General features: G+C 39.1%; 2 protein-coding genes across 3 annotated transcripts in view; one reads left to right on the forward strand and one right to left on the reverse strand.

Moving 5' to 3' along the window:
• Positions 1–1,651: 1,651 nt before the first annotated feature.
• Positions 1,652–11,921, reverse strand: LOC122980891 (kelch-like protein 10). 2 transcript variants are annotated; one of them, XM_044349319.1, is made up of 5 exons: positions 11,705–11,921; positions 6,496–6,985; positions 5,143–5,757; positions 3,639–3,788; positions 1,652–2,340 (listed from the first exon to the last, which is right to left on the reverse strand). In XM_044349319.1, the coding sequence occupies exons 2-5, from the start codon at positions 6,910–6,912 to the stop codon at positions 1,984–1,986; spliced, it is 1,539 nt and encodes a 512-aa protein (XP_044205254.1). In that variant the 5' UTR covers positions 6,913–6,985; positions 11,705–11,921; the 3' UTR covers positions 1,652–1,983. The 2 variants fall into 2 exon arrangements, with proteins under 2 accessions (XP_044205254.1, XP_044205253.1); XM_044349318.1 differs by lacking the exon at positions 11,705–11,921 and adding an exon at positions 8,605–8,935 and having other exon boundaries at positions 1,653–2,340.
• il17rd (interleukin 17 receptor D) overlaps positions 11,266–20,769 on the forward strand; it is a 34,574-nt gene continuing 25,070 nt past the window's right edge. The window contains exon 1 of the mRNA XM_044349316.1: positions 11,266–11,429. Coding sequence (XP_044205251.1) covers positions 11,310–11,429 — 120 coding nt within the window. The 5' untranslated portion in view covers positions 11,266–11,309. The remainder of the gene's footprint in view (positions 11,430–20,769) is intronic.

Here is a 20,769-nt window from a genome sequence, read left to right on the forward strand (position 1 = left end):
AAAGCACTGAAATATAGTTGTTTCTGTATGCTTTTTATCAAAGAAGGTGATTACATAGGATGCTTCATGGGTAGCAGTTTACAAAAAAATTGCAAATTTTTCCTTTGCTTGCTAATTTTCCTTATTCCCGCAATCTTACCACAATAAGAGCACATAAAATATTGCAAATTGTATTGCAATTTTTGAGAGAAGTCACTGCAAAATCAAACATTTTTGGCAGCAATAATCACAAAAAAAACAGTGAAATCCTGGAGAGACTGTCTAACACTGCCCCCACATGAGAAGAGGCATTAAAACTATGGTTGCACCAACTGATTTGAATGGTGAATGGTGCTGAAATGAACTTGCCAAAAATCAAAGCTTAATGTGTGAATTCCATGTTAGCCTCTGCGACCATAACAGGTTTGTTCCTCACAAACACAAATGTTTGGCAGTCGAACTGAAATGGTCTTACATGTTCAGTATGTTGTACAGATTGTAAAGACCTCTGAGACCTTTAAATATATATATATTATTCAGAATAATGGTACACAAAATACAAGATATTTTTAAAGACCTTTTTTTTTTTTTTTTTACTTTTTCAACTTTTAACATCCATAAACCCCACGCTCATCTTTCTCCACAAATACATACATACACAAGAATATAATGATAATAATAAATAGTAATGAAATAAAGAATAACATAAATCATTTATATAAACTGCAATTTACAATTATTTTCATTATCAATTAATCTGATAATTATTCTTTGATTGATTACTTCATACAGTCTTTCAGATATCAGATAATATAAAAAACATCCATCGTGATTTACATTAAATAATGTAACTGTAACAAGAAAGTAACATATCAAAGCCTATGTGTGTATATTTTTAAGTGATTGCAGCATCTTTATCCGATGGCATTAAGTTTTTGTTTGTAAGCAAAATAGACAGTTTTGAAATTATTTGCAGTCTGTGTTTTTCTTTGAGCCCATTTATTCTCTTTAAAGTTACGGCATAGTGTCGTATGTACAATATCAAAATGCTTTTTGGCTCACAGCTCAAAGAACTGTTACCAGTGTGAAAACATGGCAATGTGTATAAACACCCAAAATGTTCAATAAATAATAATAAATTAGACAATTTAAAATAATAATATGAACAAATAAAGATTAAATATATACCATAATCTTTAAGTTGTGATATTATTCAATATATTTTTAAAACTCAGCTCACTTGTAAATGTCATTTCATCCTGCTTCTTTACACAGTAAAAAAGAGCAATTTTTATTTGATTCCAGCAGTTTTTATCTCATGGTGTTTTTCCAAAGTCTGCTTTTATTTCAGTTTAGTGACATTTTGACACTTACATATTTTATTTGCATTAATTGATGTCTTTTTTAAACCTTTATTTAAAACATTTTGCACCTCCAAACTGTAGACTGTCCTAAACTGAAAAATCTTGCTAGTTTATTTATTTACTTATTTATTTATTTATTTATTCAGTCAGTGAACTCACAGGTGACAGCAGGACAAGAGACAGCTATAGAGGCAGGGAAAAAAAGGAATAAATGAATACAAATACATTACATAAATATAAATGTGAAACATTTACAACACATATACAACACAAAATTACACTCAAAAACAACATACAAATTACAATACCTTAGACTGTATAAATGAATTGTGCAAATATATCTGTGAATATAGAAGTGCACAAATAATGAATCAAGTAGTGCAACTGAAAAATCCTTCAGGTGGAGCCAGAGAGTCAAATTAATGTAGACACAGGTAACTATGGTCTATGTATGCATTATAATAAGTAAAAGTATAAATAAATATACATTAAAACATATATGAAAATATATATTTATGTACATATAAGGGAATAATAGCAGTGCCTCTTCTTTCAAAGAATGAATACAATTTTTTTATTTTTTATTTCTTTTAAAATGAAGTTAATGGATGGACGACGTGTGTCAGGACTGAGCTGAGGGTCAGATGGATCCACCTGCAGCTTCCTCCACATTGGTGAGCGTCACAGCATCACGAGGGAACAACTTCTCCACCACAGTGTAGAGCCCATGCAGCACACAGCAGCTCAGGCCGCTGCAGGGCATCTCCGTGTTGGAGGCACCGTACCACATGCCGGCCTCCTCATCATAGCGCTCCACAGAAAACATGGCGGTGGAGCCGTCGTGTCCTCCAACCACAAAGAGCTGGTCCTCCACCACCTCAATGCCAAAGTAGCTACGGGGGGTTGACATAGACGGTATGATGTTCCACCTGTTGGTTCGGGGGTCGTAGGCCTCAGCGCTGCACAGATGGGACGCCCCGGTGAAGGTGCCACCAACCTAGGGGAGAACAGAGAAACATGTCCTGGATCTTGAGAACACACTGAGCAAGTGTTGCACCATATTGTCAAAATTGAAGAGTAAGTAAACCCAAGCTAAAACTCTTAAAGAATAACAAGAAAGCAACAGGAAGAATAAGTCTCAGTATGGAGGCCCACGGGTATTTCTGACACAATTACAGACTATTTTTGTTGTTAATTATAAAAATATAAAAATCATGTCGTGGCTACAAAGATAGTACTTGTTAGTACAATATATTCATTTGGTTTGGTTGTTGTCAGAAGATTTGTGGATCATAAAATAACCAAGTTCAAATTTATTCACTCTGACATGCGAATGTGTGCTTCTGACCGCTAGTAAACCCCAAAATGAGGGAAACACCAATCAATCTTTACATAGCAAAATTTCTTCACAAAAGAGTCTGCTGGTAGTTTTAGACAGGAGTTGATGGCACAAATACTTCTCTCGTATAAACTTTGTTAACTTGTTTTTTTGTTTGCGGCCCAAGTTTGATAACTGGTAGGTGCTCAGGTAGTAATCAATCAAACTAGCATACCACTGGTCACACTGGCCACAGTAGCTCACAAAACAGCTCCAAGAGTGATCAAGCCTCCAGCACCACTTGTTACATGTGGACCACTTTCTGGTCTGACAGGGGCTTTATCCTTAAAAAATGTGTTATGCCATTCAATAATAATCATCTTATAATTAATATGTCTCCTGTTTATAATGTTTATAACATTTCTCATGTTGTGGTTGCTTTAATCTGCAGATGAATTAAAGATTTACTTAACAAACTCACATAAGGATATACTTATACACTTATACGGTGGCCTTGAGATGCAAAACACAACAACAAAACAGAAAACACAATATTTTACAAATATGTTTTCTAAAATGTGTTTTGTGAAGTGTTGTTGTGTTTTCTATTTTTTGGTGTCTTTTCTAAAATGTTTTTTGGTTTTGTTGTAGTGTTTTGCACCTCAGGGCCACCGTATCAGCAGGTCTAGAATGACAAAGATGTAAGAACCAAGTCACAAGTTTCTCATTATCAAATCATGACTTATGTTGAATGTTTAAAGAACTACTGGAGAGTTTCTGATAGCCAAAGGACAGTTTATGACATTAATACCTCTTCCTCATTAAAGAAGTGCTTGATTGCACAGTTCATCAATCAGTCTGTCCTTTGACCACTGGCAGACAGACCTCTTTAAATCATCACTGACCGTCCTCCAGTGACATTCCAGTCACCACTAACATGGTTCAACCAAACCTTCATATTAATGCCACACACTTACTGCATAGATGTGGTCTTTGTAGGCCACCACCCCAAGGCCACTTCGGGAGGTTCTCATATGGCTGATCACGGTCCACTGGTTGGTGTCCGGGCTGTAGCATTCAGCCGAAGAGAGGCTGCGACGCCCATTGAAACCCCCGCAAACGTAGATCTACAGACAAGTTTAGGTATATTTAATATAAATTCCACTACAGATGATTTGTAACATACTTGCTTAAAGTCAGTAATGTCACGAAAGACTCTGCATTTGCTTTTTAAAATGCAAGTGCTTTGAGTTTTAAAGTACATTTTAAAATCTAAAAAGTAAATGTGTTGGTATTATCATAGGTGAAAAAAAGGTGAAAAAAAGGTTTGTTGTAGTTTTTTTTTACAGGTTTTAAAATTAAAAAAAGTAATTCAAAGTTGAAAAGGTTTTTAAAGCCACCGTTTGTATAATTTTTATTTTTATTCTGATGACAGAAAGTCAAAAAGAAAGTTTTTCTTTGAAGAAAAATAATTGCTACCTACATCTTTGAGTTGTTTAAAAATCTAAATAGGTCTGGTGTTGTGCTAATTAATAATTGTTCCACCTGCTAATCAGACTTCTGTAGGCAGCATGCTACCAGGAAACAGAAAAATTCCCATAAAAATGGCAACAAGTGTATATGAGATTGACAGGTTGTTGTAGACTAGACAAATTTCTTTGATTGGAATGACAAACATTAATTTAATTGCTTAATCAAACCTTTAAAAAGTAGTCCACTGATTTAGCAATGCACTATTATAACATTGTCAGATTGAAGTTTTTTTAAAAAAAGGGATCGAAATTGATCCACCAATACCAGAGACATCATCAATTTTATTCCACACATTCTTACTCCTTGTTAAAACCTGGCACCTACATCACTCACCATGCAACTTGACTGTTGACAGTTCAGTTTTAGTGTGTTGTGTTAGCAGCAGTTAATGTAGCCTCAAGCCTTTAGCCTCGAGCACAGATGAGGAGCAAGCTACAGAGGTCAGGTAACCTCACTTCTTTCTGTCTAACTACACAACCCAAGATATTTTTCACTTTTAAGCCCCACCCAACAATGTGCAACTCTCTCTGGAGCCACAAAAGGCTTTATACAACTTTTTTCACATATGCAGTAGTACTCAAGACTTGCAAACAGTCTTTGATGTGTAAAATTGGTGGAGTTTCTCTTTAAGCCTAGAGGGGGAAAATCAGAGTATACTGATAAAATAAATTTTTATTAGTAACGTATTAGTCGTGTATGCAACCACAGCTTCTGTGTCAAATTGTCGTGGGGACACATACGTCACTCGCTACTGACAGTGGTTTGGGCAAAATGAAACAAAACAACCCACCTCTCCTAAACAGACATTGGCTGACATAAACATATTGACAGACTAGATAATGAAGTGAAAACAAAATGTCAATTCAGTCTGATTATCGGGCTAGTTTGGTAGTTAAATTGTCAATATCGCCCTTTCAGATATCTCTGTTTCACACCTTGTCATCTCACCTTGCCATTTAGAGTTGTAGCACTGGCCCCACACCTCTTTGTACGCATGGGTGCCACCATGGTCCACTGGTCAATCTCATGCCTGTAGCACTCAACAGTGTTATAGTAAGCTTGTCCATTGAACCCTCCCAAGGCGTAGATGCAGCCATTCAGCACGGCGACACTGACAAAGCAGCGGCAGAAGTTCATGGGTGCCACCTGGTGCCACGTGTGGGTGATGAGGTCAAACCTTTGCACGGTATTCAAGTGGGCTTCACGACTGCAGCCGCCAATTAGGTATATGAAGCCGTTGAGGACAGCAGCACCGTGGTGAGCACGACAAATCTCCTCAGTGCTCAGCTTGCACCAGCGGTCAGCCCGGACATCGTAGGCCTGGAGGCTGGTCACTGGAATGCTGCCATCTTTACCTCCAGTGGCCAATAAAATAACAGGAGGCAGGCGTGGTCGGGTCAGTGGGGAACTGTAGTCAAGGTTTGAGGGTCCATTTGCCCTAAAATCCATAAATGCCCTCAATGCATTATCGATGATGGGTATGCATTCGATGCTGTCCTTTACCAAAGCGTTGTTGATCACACTATTTTGGAGGTAGTCAGTGGTCATAAAGCATAGCCGCACCTGGACAGATATAAGAAGACAGCAGCAGCAGTCTCATTAGACTTAGAGATGGTGGGTATTTGGAATTACTGTATTTCAATATACCATTTTGAAGACAAGAAAATATGGAGGTTCAGGACTGACAACATCAAAATAAGTAATTTCAATCAAATTAAGACTATAAGAAGTAGTTCAACACTGTCTTTCCGAGAGTGAGATGAGAAGTTTTATCTTGTTTATAAATCAGATATCACAGTTTGAGGTTTCAGGGGAAGTTATAAGCTGGAACTATTTCTTGACAAACAACAGTGTATCCATCTGCCCAGTACTTTTGTGTAGTGTGGTGCTAGTTGCCAGATTCGGTTGGTGAACACAGGTCTTGGTTTTGGTCTCTGTACAGGAACGATGGTACCAAACATGGCAACCGCACAATGATGACAAGACTTCGGGAAGCTTCACAAAGTAAATGCACCCGACTGTTGTTCAACAAGAAATACTTGCAGCACATAACTCACCGTAAAACCAAAGAGTTTTTTATATTTCTGTTTGTGTACAATGAAACTAAAGTTATTTTTTGCACAGCTACACTAGTTTGCTTGTCAGGAAAACATCACAGGTCACTGAAAATGTTCTAAACTACCAATGCTCTCATTTTCCTGATCTTCAGCAAACCTATTGAACTGTTTCTATAAACATTCAAACCCCATACATGCTATGTTTAAGCTGACTACTGCTACAGTTCACTTGTTCTTCAGTTACCTTGGGCAGCAGTACAGAGATGTAACCTCGTCTTTGATCAGGCAGGTGGTTAATCCAGCGGAGGATGGCCTCAAACACTGTGTTTTCTCTTCTCACATTGAGACAATCGTTCGTGATGATAGTGGCCAGCTCTTGCACAGAGAGCTCCAGGAGCTCCTGTGAGTCATGAACTATCTCCTGAAAGTGGTCAAGGATATAGAGGAAGACCTTGTGCCTCAGGTCAGGACAATGGTAGAAGTCCACCAGCCTCCATATACCGATGCAATTCTTCAGGCACAGCTGATCCTCCAGGAAGAAGCAACAGGCCTGAACAATCCCCAGGACCAAGAACTGGTCTGCAGCTGCCAGAACCTCCACCACATTGTCCTTTGTCACAGCAACAGAGTGGGTGTATGCGTAACTGATGATGAGGTTCATGATCTCAGGCAACACTCCAGGGATAACGTAGACCTCCCTTTCTGAGGTTGCCCAAGAACCGGTGAAGAGAGTGCTGTGGGATCAGGATTTAGAAGACATCAAGGTTTTGTAACACTGACATAACATCTGGGCTTTTTGGACCGAACAGTCACAGGAAATCTAGGCATGTACTTCATTCATCAACGACTGAATTAGCTTGAATTGATTATTAATGATTTGACACAAGCCAGAATTTTTCAGTTCATCAAAGCTGGTTTAAAATGTACCTGGAGCTGTTGTCATAGCAACAAATCCTTAAACCTAAACCTCTGCAGGTTTTTTCACAGCCAGATCATGACAGAGACCTTTCAAATCCATTAAACCAATAACAAAATGTTAATTATTATAATGATTATACAATTACACATGCTGTGACAGAAGATTTTATTCACACTGAAGCTGAATCCTAATGTTTTTTTTCTGTGGCCACCACATCTGATTGGCAGACTGAAGTGAAATTTGCTGAGACCATTCATCCGTCCAAGAGGATGATAATCTCAATTGATTTTAATGACCTCATGGCCTTTTCTCCAACATCACCGAACTTAACGTTGTGAGCCCCTCCACTGGTAGACTGGTAGGTGAGCAAATATGATAAAGTAACTGCTTTTTTGGAGAGTTTGACATGCATTAACCCTGGGAAATGGAAAATCATGGTGTCAATGCACGTGACATGTGTCAAGACACTGCTGTTTTGTCATAAGACAACAGTTACCCATGGCCAGGCTCTCCCAAGGGGTTGCAAATATAAGGAGTGCCAAGAAAATGATCAGATTAGCAAAAACAAACAAAAAACCCAAACATTTTTGCCACACAAATATCACAAAATACTTCAACACTTTCAGATGATTCCTCATTTTTGCTTTTTTCTTGTTAATTATGAGTTACCATACCTCTACATAGCTCTAAATATTCTTTAAATAAATTAGGAGGACAAAAAGCACAGTTTGTTTGATCTGGTCACAACCCATCAGAATATGCAACCAGTGATGAAGGATTACAAGTAGATAATCGTCAAGTGGTGAGAAGCCAAAAACGTTGGGAACTGCTGTTCTAATTCTCATTTGGTGTTTTGATGATGGTGGTGGAGAGCGCTGTTTAACACGTCAGTCCAAAATCTCCCTTAGGTGTTCAGTTGGGTTGAGATCTGGTGACTGTGAAGGCCATAGTATATGATCATTTTCATACTCATCAAACCATTCAGTGACCCCTCGTGCCCTGTGAATTGGGGCATTGTCAGACCACTCCCATCAGGATAGAAATGTTTCATCATAGGATAAAGATGATGACTCAGAACAACTTTATATTGATTTGCAGTGACCCTTCCCTCTAAGGGGACAAGTGGACCCAAACCATGCCACCAAATGCCACCCAAAGCATAACAGAGCCACCAGAACCCCTCACTGCAGGGGTCAAGCATTCAGGCCTGTACCAGTTTTTCTTTTAATTCGTCACCCGTCTGTATCTGCTCGGTTAAAAACCGTGGGTTGACATGAATGATGGTAATTCTGTGAAAAAAATGATGGAGTAAGACTATGTTTTGTTGGTTTTCAGACACAGTTCATACATGAAGTTCATATTTTGAAAAGCTCTGTATCTGGCTTTATCTGCTTGTTTAACATTAGAGTCTTTATTATCAGATGACCTACTCACCGAAAGTACGTGCTGCAGCTACAGAGAATGACCTTGTGAGCGTTGAATTCAACGTCACCCACTTTGATCACCACATCACACAGTTTGTCCTCCAGCCGCAGTTCATTTAAGACTACAGATGTCATGTGCCTCATTCTTTTTTCCATTTCACTTCTGTGAGAATGTAATGTGACAGAAGCTTCTCCCTGATCACTCATTTTTGATGTGTTTGTCAATATGTTAACAGTCTACTGTGTAGATCTGTAGAGATTATTTCAGATGTGTAGTTTTCCAGAATCAGTGCTCTCAGTCTGACCAGAGTCCAGAATGTTTATTATGACATCACAGACTCTGAAACTGATGGAACTGTTACCCAAATACAAATAATTGTACAAAAATAACAGGTTTTATCTTCTTTTTTGTAACTGAGTACATTTAATCAAGTACTATACAAAAGTACAATTTTAAGGTACTTGTTCTTGTTTTGAGTATTTCCATTTTATGCTACTTTATACTTCCACTCTCGGAAACAAGTTGTGAACACAACACATATGTTGTTATGTTTTTGTTTGTGTAAATGTGTCCTGTTATCCTGCACAGAGACATCATCATGCACTGTATGAGAAGAAATGACAAACTAACTTTTGTTGCTGACTTTTGCCACAAGAGGGTGTGTAGCACTTGGCTTGAGCCCCTGTCAGGATTATACAGTAGGTACTGGTCTAAAACCATTAAAACCAGCTCTAATGCAAACCAGTAAGTGATGTCACACCTTGTTGTACTTGCACAAGTGTCACTTTTTAAACATTATGCTGCTATTACAGCTGTTTTCTGGTACTGCTTTTATTCATTTGTTTTAATTTAACAACATTAGGAGAAGCCATGCAAAATGTCATTGTACACGAGTATAATGACAATAAAGATCATGCTACATTCTTCATTTTCTACATTTGTTACATCTATCTTTATATACAGCCTATATTAAAACACACTGAAGTGTAGTCCTGAGACAAAAGGATACACAGAAATGATTGACAATAATGTTGTTTGTCTGACAATCGCCACAGATACACCATGAATATCTGAAAGAACAATAAATCAAACAAATCCTCACATATTAGAAGCTGGAATGGAGAAAAACAGTTTGTTGCTCTTGTTTGATAAATGACTGAAATGAGGCAGATTATTATTGATTATCAAAAATGTTGTCTGTTGATTTTTTCTTTTGACTACTTGATTAATTGGTTTCAGGACTCTTTGGAAGTATCAACAACAGCCTTGGGCAGGATGATGTGACATAAAATTTATATCACAATACATGATCAGATTAACTGTTTGTTTGTTTATTTGGATCACAGCAGCTCTTCGTTTTCAATACACAAGCTCATGTATTTATTTTTCTATGTTGGTTTGCTTCTTTGTCTTGTTTAATTACCAGTTTAAGATGGAAACAATTACTATATTTCTCTTGGAAATGAAGTGGAATAGGTTACAAATATAGAGTGGCAGTAAAATTGAAACGGGCTGTTCAAGTATCTAAATATTGTACAGTAGTAACCTGAATAAATGCACTTGGGGATTTTTATACTAAAACTTGTGATCCCACTTTGTAAACTCTGTGTTGGGAAGTAACTAAAGACATTTACTAAAGTACTGTACTTAAATGAAACTTTGAGGTACTTGTACTTTTCTTGAGTATTTCGATTTGATGCTACTTAATACTTCCACTCTACTACACTTCAGAGGAAAATATTGTACTTTCTACTCCACTACATTTATTTGACAGCTTTAGTTACTTTTCAGATGAAGATTTGACACAATGGATAATATAACAAGCTTTTATAATACAAGACATTGTTAAAGATGAAACCAGTGGTTTCCAACCTTCTTGGCTTTTGACGTCTTACAAAAAGCAGTGTGTAATGACTTGTTAACAACTGCACCAAATAGTGATTTTCTCACATGGTTTCATTTCAATAAATGTTCAAATGATCCAACATTTCACTAAAAAACAAAGATTAGAGAAAAAGTCCAAAAACTGGAAACACATTTGTGTATCAGAACTTTGTTTTTTCTTCTTTCCTCTCCCATTAAACGTCTCACATGACCCTCAGATTTACCTGGAGACCTTTTGGAGGGGCCCAACCCCTAGGTTGGGAACCACTGGACTTAACTAGCTAACTGTATATAAAGTAGTTCAAACTAGCTCCACCTCCAGCAGCTATAACAGTAACATGCTGCTCTAATACTGATGCTTCACTATTAATAATCTAATGATGTCATATATAATAATATATTAGTCAGAGGGACCAAACCACTACTTTTACCGCAAAAACTACATCAAGCTGCTACTTATGTACTTTTACTTGTAATGGAGTATATTTACATTGCTGTATTGGTACTTTTACCTAACTAAAGGATCCAAATACTTCTTCCACCACTGTCACTGATTTAATAAGTCAAAAAGTTTGAAGTTCTATCTCACAATTTTGACTTATGACTTACTATTCCATACATTTTAATTTCTAAAATAATTCGGGTTTTTTTTTTTTTTTTTTACTTTCTCGCGGATATGAGCTTCCATACAGGTCTGAACCCAAAACACACACACACACAGACACACGCACACACACACACACACACACACACACACACACACACACACACACACACGCAGGTCTCCTCTCTCTCTCTCTCTCTCAGAGCTGTTCAGACTTGAGGGAGGAATGGCGGCCCCTCGCAGTTTCTTCACCTCTCTCTCCGGTTTATTTCTGATTTTTTATGTTTCTTGTGGATCTACGACTTCAGGCAACAAAAGAGCAAACCAGGAGCGATGCGGTTTCAAGGTAAATAAAACAAAACTCTACTCTCATCGTGTTATTTTAACGATATTCAGTGAAAGCTGCTGCTGCGTCGTCTCAAGTCTCCCAAAAAAAGTTAACGTTTTCGGTAAACGGTTTCTTTCTGTTTTCTGTCACCTCTGATGTCGATGCACAGTCAGTTTGTCTTACTAAGCTAATACATGAAATAAACTTAAGTTTGAAGATATAATTTTGTTAAAATGATCTTTCGTCTGTGGTGTTTTAAACTCAGGTTGCGTCAGTCACGTTACCTTTCTTACCTGTCTGACCGTCCGCTGAGCTGTTAGCTCCGGTTCGGCCCGTTTCCACGTAAAAACCGAATCCCGGTTCAAAAAATAGTAATTTAAAGATTTACTTCGCTGTATTGCAAATCTGCAAACCTCAGTAAAGATGCATACAATGTTTTCTGAATAAGCCTGGTGTCCTGCTCAATTCGGCACACATGCAAGTTGCCATAAAGGACGACAACCAGTAAAATCTCAACTTGTATAACTGGTTGCCACTATTATCTGTTTCCCAAAACGACGCTGTTAACGGTTAAATTATTGGAAAAAAACAGACGGACTATGGTGAAAGTTTATGGAAAATACGTGAATGGAAATGTGACTCTTAAAGCTCGTGTTTATGGTATTTTTATATTGTGGTGTTGATACTTTTACTTAAGTGAAGGATCTGGGTACTTTTTTTTAGAATAAGTACTCGGATCCGTAAAATACTTACATATTACATGTAAAAATCCTGCATTTAAAATCCATCTTAAGTAAAATTATACAAGTATTACCTGCCAAATTTACTTTAAGAACTGAAGTAAGAGTACTAATTTTGCAAGAACTTAAGTTCTTAAAGTAGGTTTTTAAATGCAGGACTTTTACTTGTAATGAAGTATTATTACATTGTGGTATTGATACTTTTACTTAAGTAAAGGATTCGAGTACTTCTTCCAACACTGCTGGTCACAGAATCTGATGGATCACCAAATACAGTGTAACACCGGCTTCAGAAACATACATTTTGAGATACCAACTTGTTAAAAGTGTAAGCAAATGTAAGACATACATTTAATTGATGTCATGCAATGAAACCAAATGTCCATAAAGTCAGACATTGTCCCGTCTGTGGACAGGTACTGTAGGTGGATCAGTGAGTGTCGTTCTCCGCTTTCAACCAAACTCCTTTAAAGAAAATAGTAATTAGAAGTTTCTTCCCTTTTGTGGCAACTCTAAATATGTATCTGGTATATAATATATGTATATAATCCACTAAAGAGCACTTAAAAAAAGCTCAACAATCATCCCAATGCCAACAGCCAAGGTTGAGGGCATATTTTTGCAGCCCAAACAAAGGCAGAAAGGTTAAAAGCACAAAGGTTAAAGCAGAAATAATGAAGAAAAAAAGCTTCTACTTGGTGCTGAATTACACAATTTGTAGAAGGATAAAACACAAAGCTTCCACTTCTTTCAACTGAGTTATGTGGTTTGGGTGTATTGCAGGTAGTGAAGCTGATTTCCTGCCTTTTGTGTGTTCTGTAAAAAAAAAAAAAAAGAAAACATTTGATGTGGAAAACTGGACCCACCGCCTCCACACTGCTGGTCTGCTTTTTCACTTCAACATCAGCTTTGCTTCTGGATCTGAATGAACCACTATTTAGTCTGCACCATCATGGTTCAACGTGGATTTTAGCGTTAAAAAGAAAACTTTTCTGCTGGCAAACGATCTTCAGATACCTCACAACTTTAGCACGATTACGTGTTGTTCTTTACTCTTTTACTCTCGTGCAAACAATTGTTTCCCTCAGAGCTGTTTACATTTTTTTCCTGAATGATAAAGAACAGTTATTGATCTTTTCTATAGGTTTTCCTGCTGTTTTATCTTGATTGTTGGGTGAAAATCGAATCTCTGAAATGTCAACTGTTCAGTTCAAATAGATCTGCAACAAACAATTATTTTCATTATTGATTCATTTGTTGCTTCCTTTCTTGATTAGAAAGTAATCGATTAGTCGTTTGGGCATTTTTTCTTAAAAAAGTTACTCAAAACAGCTAGTTGATCATTAAAATAGTCGTCGATTAATCTTCTGTCGATCGACTAATCGATTAGTTGACCAATCGTTGCAGCTCTAGTTCCAAACTCCACTTGTCATTGAGAAAAGTGGAGTTGATGTTGCTGCCAGTAGCTGCTTAGGGTTACAGGTTGCCATAGTAACCATGCCGTACTCCCATAGTTACTATATTAACTAGTTTTTATTAGTTTTCCGTTATGCTCAGGTGAGGTCACCTGTGTGTAAGTGTTCGTAAAAATTAAGCAGTGTGAAAGACGTGTGTGTGTGTGTGTGTGTGTGTGTGTGTGTGTGTGTGTGTGTGTGTGTGTGTGTGTGTGTGTGTGTGTGATGTGTCTGAAAGGTGTGTGAGGTGATCTGTTTTTCATTCTTCTTGTGTGGACAGTAGAACTATCTGATCGTCTGTGTGTGTGTGTGTGTGTGTGTGCGCGCGTGTGCATGCTCTACAGGTTTTAATTTTCCTGTGTTGATAGATGACTCCTACCTGCCTTTGATGCCCCGTATGCGTGTGTGTGTGTCTGTGTGTGTGTGTGTGTGTCTGTGTGTGTGCGTATTATCCTGGTTTCCTCTCTCTGGCTTTGAAGTGTTTTCTACAGGAAGCTTCACACTGTTTACTCTGCTGAAACATTCCTTCCTGCAATACCCCCCCCCCCCCCCAACCCCGCCACCTCCCCCCAACACACACACACACACACACACACACACACACACACACACACACACACCTCCCCCTCCCTCTCCCTGCTTCCCCTTTTCTTTTCAGAAACGCACACATCAAAGCTGCAGGATGGGGGTGTGAGGACCTGCTATTCTACAGGTGTGAAGTTGACAGAGCTCTCTGTGCGTGTGCGTGTGCGTGTGCGTGTGTGTGTGTGTGTGTGTGTGTGCGCCGCTCTGCTAGTTTAACATGTTGGCATCATGTTTAAAAAGTGTATTTAGACAGAGATGAATAATTGGTTGATTAATTGATTAGAAAAGCCAAACACGCTCAAGGATTTCCTGCTTTCATGTGTCTCATTTGCTTAATTGAGAAGATAATTAGTAGATTAATTGAGAATTAAAACAATAATAAGTAGTTGCAGCCCTGATTTAGACATTTTTCAATACTAATGCACGTGTGTCTCTTTCTGCACAACACCAATATTCTACTTTTTCTTTGAGTGCTGTGACTTCTTTCTCTGACACTAAAAAGTTTTTTTTTTTTTAACATTTGTAAGAAATTAAACTTTCAGTCTTGTAGATTTCAGTCTCAGTTAAAGGTCGGCTGTGTTCAGACGGGACATTAACGTCGCTCCTCATCCGTCTCAGTGCGTCTGCACAGCGGTGACGCCGTCATCACAAATACTCACCATCATCTGCCAAGAAATTTGAACCCGGCTTCACTTTTGCCAAAAGGCCACAAGCAGCGTCATCCGGACACAGCGTACATGAATTACTGTAACGTGAACGCTGCATTTTTATTTTTATTTTTTTTATTGTTTCCTGTTGTTTGTTGCTATAGAAGATAAAATAATGTCTAATTTTAAACAGGTTTAAAATCCTTCCTCTGTATTATAAACAGCTGTGCAGTGTTTTGGCGTCTGATAAACCTCAAACTTTTTTTTTTTTTTTTTTTTAGATCTGTAACTCAAACCGTCCTTCCTGGATCATATGTCGTTGTTTCACCCATACGTGAAACAACACGGCCGTAAAAACGTATCCCTTTGTGTTTATGAATGCAGGGCTGTTTTTTGGTCTTCACATCCCACCACAGTAGGATGAAACTAAGCGTCCTGACTCTTTGTGCCACACATGTTCACATATAAAGATCCTTTTAACAACCCGTTTAAGTGTTTAAACGATCGAATAATCAGGTTTCTGCAGCAGAAATATGTCGGCTGAGAGAGGAAATCGAGTTTCTCTGTGCTTGAGGTTTTCAGAAATCAGGTTCCTGCAGAAAGTCAGAAATGATCAGATGATTTAAGTCTCTCACACATCTGCTGAAGTCATCACATCTGTCTCAGCGGAGGAAGGAAATCATTCAGCTTCCTCTTCTCTCTGTCCCGCTCTGGATTCTTCATCCTTCTTTTTCTCTCACCCACTCCCATCATTTAAAAGCAGGTCCCCCCACCCTCCACCCCTCCACCCCTCCACCCCCCTCCTCTGTAACCATGTCATGTATCCCATCATCCTCCAGGGCTTCAGTGTGTTTTTGGCATCAGAGAGCCTCAGAGGGCGTCACGGCTGGGTGGGCGCCCGATGTGAAACACGTGTGTTTTTCTGGTTTTTCTGGCGACTGAATCAGGCAGAAGGTGAAGAATCGATGCTGCACTTCCACCTCTTACATAAAACATCTCGAGCCGTTTTCACATATGAACTCCGGGCGTATGTACGGACAATCGAACGGGGGTCGCCGCCCTTTCGCACACACATGTAGCTACACAACAGGTCCGTGTCAGACGTGTTCTCACTTATTGGAGATACTCTGTTTGGTTTAGGTGAGGCGTGGTGTCTGGATAGAGCACGCAGGAGGCAGGACGTGACGCAAAAAAGTACGCTGCTTTTCACCAAAAAATAAAACGGCTTTAATTTTACAAGAAATCACAGGAAGACACGTCTGCCAGTAGCACAAAACAATGCAGCTTACCCAACGTCAGCCGCACGATAGAAACCTCATCGTTCATTGTGAATTCTCCGGTGAATCCACCGCTGTATTCACACATGAGCTCGATCAGACATTACACGGACTTTGCGCTACGGAGCTGGCAGGGTAAAGTCCGTTTAATGTGCGCTTCGACCGATTCGGACGTTTGCATTCTGGCGTACGGCTCCTCTGGGTAACGTCCGGAGAGCTTCAGGGTTGCAGTGCATGTGTGTGAAAGTGTGGCTTCAAGGAAATATTTCTTCACTGTGTCATTCTGGGATTTTTAGAGGAGAAATGAGTTACAAATGTGACTTTAGTGCTGTTCTTTCATGAAGTAACGACACAGACATTAAATAAGGTTTTAGGCTCAAAGTCATTACTGAAACTTGAATGAAAATGTATCAGGAAGAGGAGACCTTGTGGAGTCTTTATGTTTTTGGCCCACATTTGTTGCTTCAAAGAATACTTCACCACAAATTTACCTTTTTGAATATAAAAAAAAAACCCCTCTGCAGCTCAGCCAGGTTGGATCCGCTGCAGTCACAACAGATTCATATCACACAGTCTCTCTCGTATCCCCACAAGCCTGAAACTTTCTTGATGCGTTCGGGTCCGACTGGGAAATTCTTTTCTCACGTCGTGCACGATGAAGTGGTTTTATTTTGCAGAGAGACGTCCTGGTAGCTCATTAAAGTTCTGACTTATTGAATCAGGAAAAAAAACAAAACAAAACTGTGCATAAATCATGAGGGGATCAAAGGCATGCGATTGGCTCGTTGCTTTGTTGGCGCTCCCATATGTCAGAGTGCATTTGCATAAAGTAGAATCTTTTTTTGAGCAGCACCAGCATGTTTTTTTTTTTGCCAAATTTAGACTATTGTATTAAAACAAACATCTCGTCTGCTTGTGTGAAGACGACATTTTAACATTTGAGAACTTTGGCTTCTTTTGTTCAGTGAGGAAAAAAGAGGTTTTTGTTGAAAACCATGTTCACTTTTTAAGGTTAAGTATAGAAAAAAAAGAGTAGAGCTGCAAAGATCACAGGTCACATGACTCCGTTTCCCAGATTAAAGCCTCAACACACTACACATGTACAGTGTTGTTTAGTCCCGGACGTCAGTTTCTGTCCTTTTCAAAGGAAGTCGGGGTTTGTCCCCCCCCCCCCCCCCCCCGTCCCTTCTCCGCAACGAGTCTTTTTTTTAAAGGACAAACCGTCACAGCGGGAGACGAGTAGCTCCTCCTGGGTGAGGAGGAGGAGTTGTGATGAAGAAGAGGGGTGGGGGGTCATTGAGGAGCAGTCATGCAGGATGAGGAAGCTGCAGGTTTTGTTCATGCGGTGGGAAATCTTTGGTTGGCTGCTCCCGAACACACACACACACACACACACACGCAGACGCACACACTGAGTTTGCATTGTTGCACCTCACTTTTGTTTCCAGCTTTTTCTTTTCTGGTTTCCTCTGGAGTTGCTTTATTTTCCTGTTCAGCAGCAGATCAATAGACCAGTCAAATCAAATAGATCACATCTGGTCACCTGAGACACTAATGAGAGACACAAACAAGACAGGAAACACAACACAACACAGCACTCTTATACTGACATTCATCATCAACAGATTTTTTTTACTTCCATTGATGAACAGTAATCAATGATCACTGATATGAAGGCAGTTGCGGACAGACTGGCAGGTGTTTGATTTAATAGAATATGAAAATATTATTATGTGTGGAAAAAAATGTTCTCACCAGATGTTACAGAACAGTTTTATATTATTTCTAACGTTTTATGTAGGTATAGTGAGGTAGTTTACTTCTCTGTTGATTGACTAATCGTTGCAGCTTTATAGTCTAATCGCCAAATATTTTAATAATTGTTTGAATAATTTTTTAAGCAAACATACCAAACATTTGTTGGCTGCAGCTTCTTAAATATCTGCATATGAGGCTTAATGATAAACTTAATATTTTTGGATTTTGGTCAGACAAAGCAAGACATTTGAAGATGTCACCATGAGATCTATGAACATTTTTTTACCATTTTATAGACAAAACAACTAATCGATTGATCAAGGAAATCATCGTCAGATTAATGGATAATTAAAATAATAGTTATTTTCAGCCCTGATACATCGAACACTATCACACACTTATTATGCATTCACATAATGCTCAGAGAGGTCAACTGTGTTTATGGCTGGTTGTCATACAGCACTGTGCAAAAGTTTTAGACACTTAAAATAATGTCATGCTGACATTTTTAAAGCAACTTTTAGTGCCTAAACGTTTGCACAGTGCTGCATGTTGATGGATCGTTTGATATTGTTATGTAAAGTGAAGGTAACTTTCTCTGATGGTTGTATTCTTACAGGTTTTGCACCCACCTTCCGCTGAAGGAGCATCTTCCAACGTTTAAGGATCGTTTTTTTCTATTTATAGTCATATTCCAGTAAGCTGGAATATCAAATTGTAAATATTTGGTGTAGATACTGGAAATCTCATATCCTGTGTTGGACTGATGTGTTTTCAGGCTCACATGCTGAACAGCTCCTCTCTGTGTCCGCTGTAGATCTAACAGTGTCTGGTTTTTCCATCAGCGTGCACCTCCGATGATTTATAGATCTGCTTGATACATAAGGAGGAAGCCTACCTCTCTACACATTTTCCATCCTCGCTGAAACTCCAAAACAATAAAAAAAAAACTACCAGTACTCTGAGGTAACTGCGAAGCCGAGCTCGAGCGCCACCACCTGGTGACCTGCCCCGTTTACTCAGTTTGGTCTCAGGCTGGTTGAAGCTCCGTTGTGTGTCTGTGAGCGCTTGTTTTATGCGTCAGCGCAGCCCAACACACATACTTATATAACTGAATCTGATCAGCTGAGGGTGACGTTTTTAAAAAGATATTCAGTGTTGACTAGATCTCTTCTGCCTTAACAAGACATAAATGAATTAGAGACCTGATCTAAAATAGACCTGAGGATCATTAGACCTGATCCTGAATGTGGTGGACTTGAACAGCCCCGAACAGAGACAGAAAAGCAACACTGGTTTTCTGACGCTTAACCATTTACTGAGCAGCCACGGTGGAAAAGAGCAGCATTAAATGTGATTTTTATTGCACGGTTTTCATTCTTCGTCTACATTTTCCTCCTTTGACGATGACGCACCACCTGATCAGAGCTGGTCCAGAGAGTCCAGGAGGATCCACTCGAACATAAGACTTGATACACTGAGACAGCAATACAGTTGGACCCTACCAGACCTGACTCTGACCTGGTCTGGGTTTGGTTTCAGCATCCGAGCGGACCTCTGTTGACCTCAGATGTAGACGTGGTGTTGGATAAGCTAGTTAAACTCCCATGCAGTCACACACGTAGTTAGTCCAGCGCAGTCATTTTCATCCCATGTGGAAGTGTTTGGAGGTGTGTGTGTGTGTGTGTGTGTGTGTGTGTGTGTGTGTGTGTGTGTGTGTGTGTGTGTGTGTGTGTGAGACAGGAAGACATTAAGAGGAACAGGGCTGAGTTTTTTAGCCTTGAGGCTGAACAAGACCCTCATCAGCTTCACACAAACACGCACACAGTGTCAGTGTCAGGCTCTTTGTGACTGTTGAACTCAATGTTCTCAAGTCTTTTAAAGAATGAAAATGAGGTTCGGGCTGTTTGCCAATTTTGTTAAGCAACTGACTTTTAGAAAGTGGTTGATCTGCACGTCCTCATGAAACAGAACATGCAGGAGGTTCGGCGACTGACTGTTGTAACTAACAGCTAACGTGCTAACATATTAGTGCAACAAGTGCTTCAAATTAAACAACAAATGCACTCAAGATACAAACGTTTTCTGATCTGACACCCCTGTCAGCTGTTTTCGGCAGGACGACATCTTTTGTCTCGGCTTTCCAGAACCGTTACAAATCACTGCTGACAAATAAATATGTTTTATGATGTGAAAAGACTTTATGGTGAAGGTCTGGTTGGGTTTAGGCACAAAAACTGCTTGGTTAAGTTAAGGAAAAGACGGCTTTTGTCACCATGGTTACAATAATAATCACATGGTTAAGGTAAGGGGACGAAAAAAGTGCTGAGTCATGGTTGTTAATGGGAAACAAACCATTCCTCTCATGTTAAAGAAGGATGGTTTGTTGATATCCATCCACCCAGACCTCCTCCCTACAAGCTATATATCGCTATATATTAATATCTCTTGATTTTCATCATTATTACAGGTGATAGAGAGCTTCTGTCTCTACTAGCGCTAGCCGGTAACAGCAGCCCGCTAAGCGAACAATAAAGGTTTTCTTCAGGAGACATATTTGTACCATGATCTCCTGTCTGAAGACCGATGCTGCATCTCCTTTATGAGCAGACTTTATAAAACTGGATGGAAGTCTGAACATTTGGTGCTGAGCTGATTTTTTTTTTTTTTTTGAACCGCAAGCAGCAAAGACATCTGGGACTCCTGGCCGAGGTTGTTGAAAAAGGTTCTGATACAGAGCAACAGGAAATTAATAGGCAACAATTTTGACAGTCAATTACTCATTTGTCATTTTTTTTTCTTGCAAAAAATAGCAAATATTCTTCGGGTCGCAGCCTCTCGAACGTGACAGTTTGCAGTTTTTCTTTCTACTTTCTTTCTCTCTTCGCCAGTCGATC

The sequence above is a fragment of the Thunnus albacares genome, chromosome 4 (assembly GCF_914725855.1).
Source record: "Thunnus albacares chromosome 4, fThuAlb1.1, whole genome shotgun sequence".
Classification (NCBI taxonomy): Eukaryota; Metazoa; Chordata; class Actinopteri; order Scombriformes; family Scombridae; genus Thunnus; species Thunnus albacares.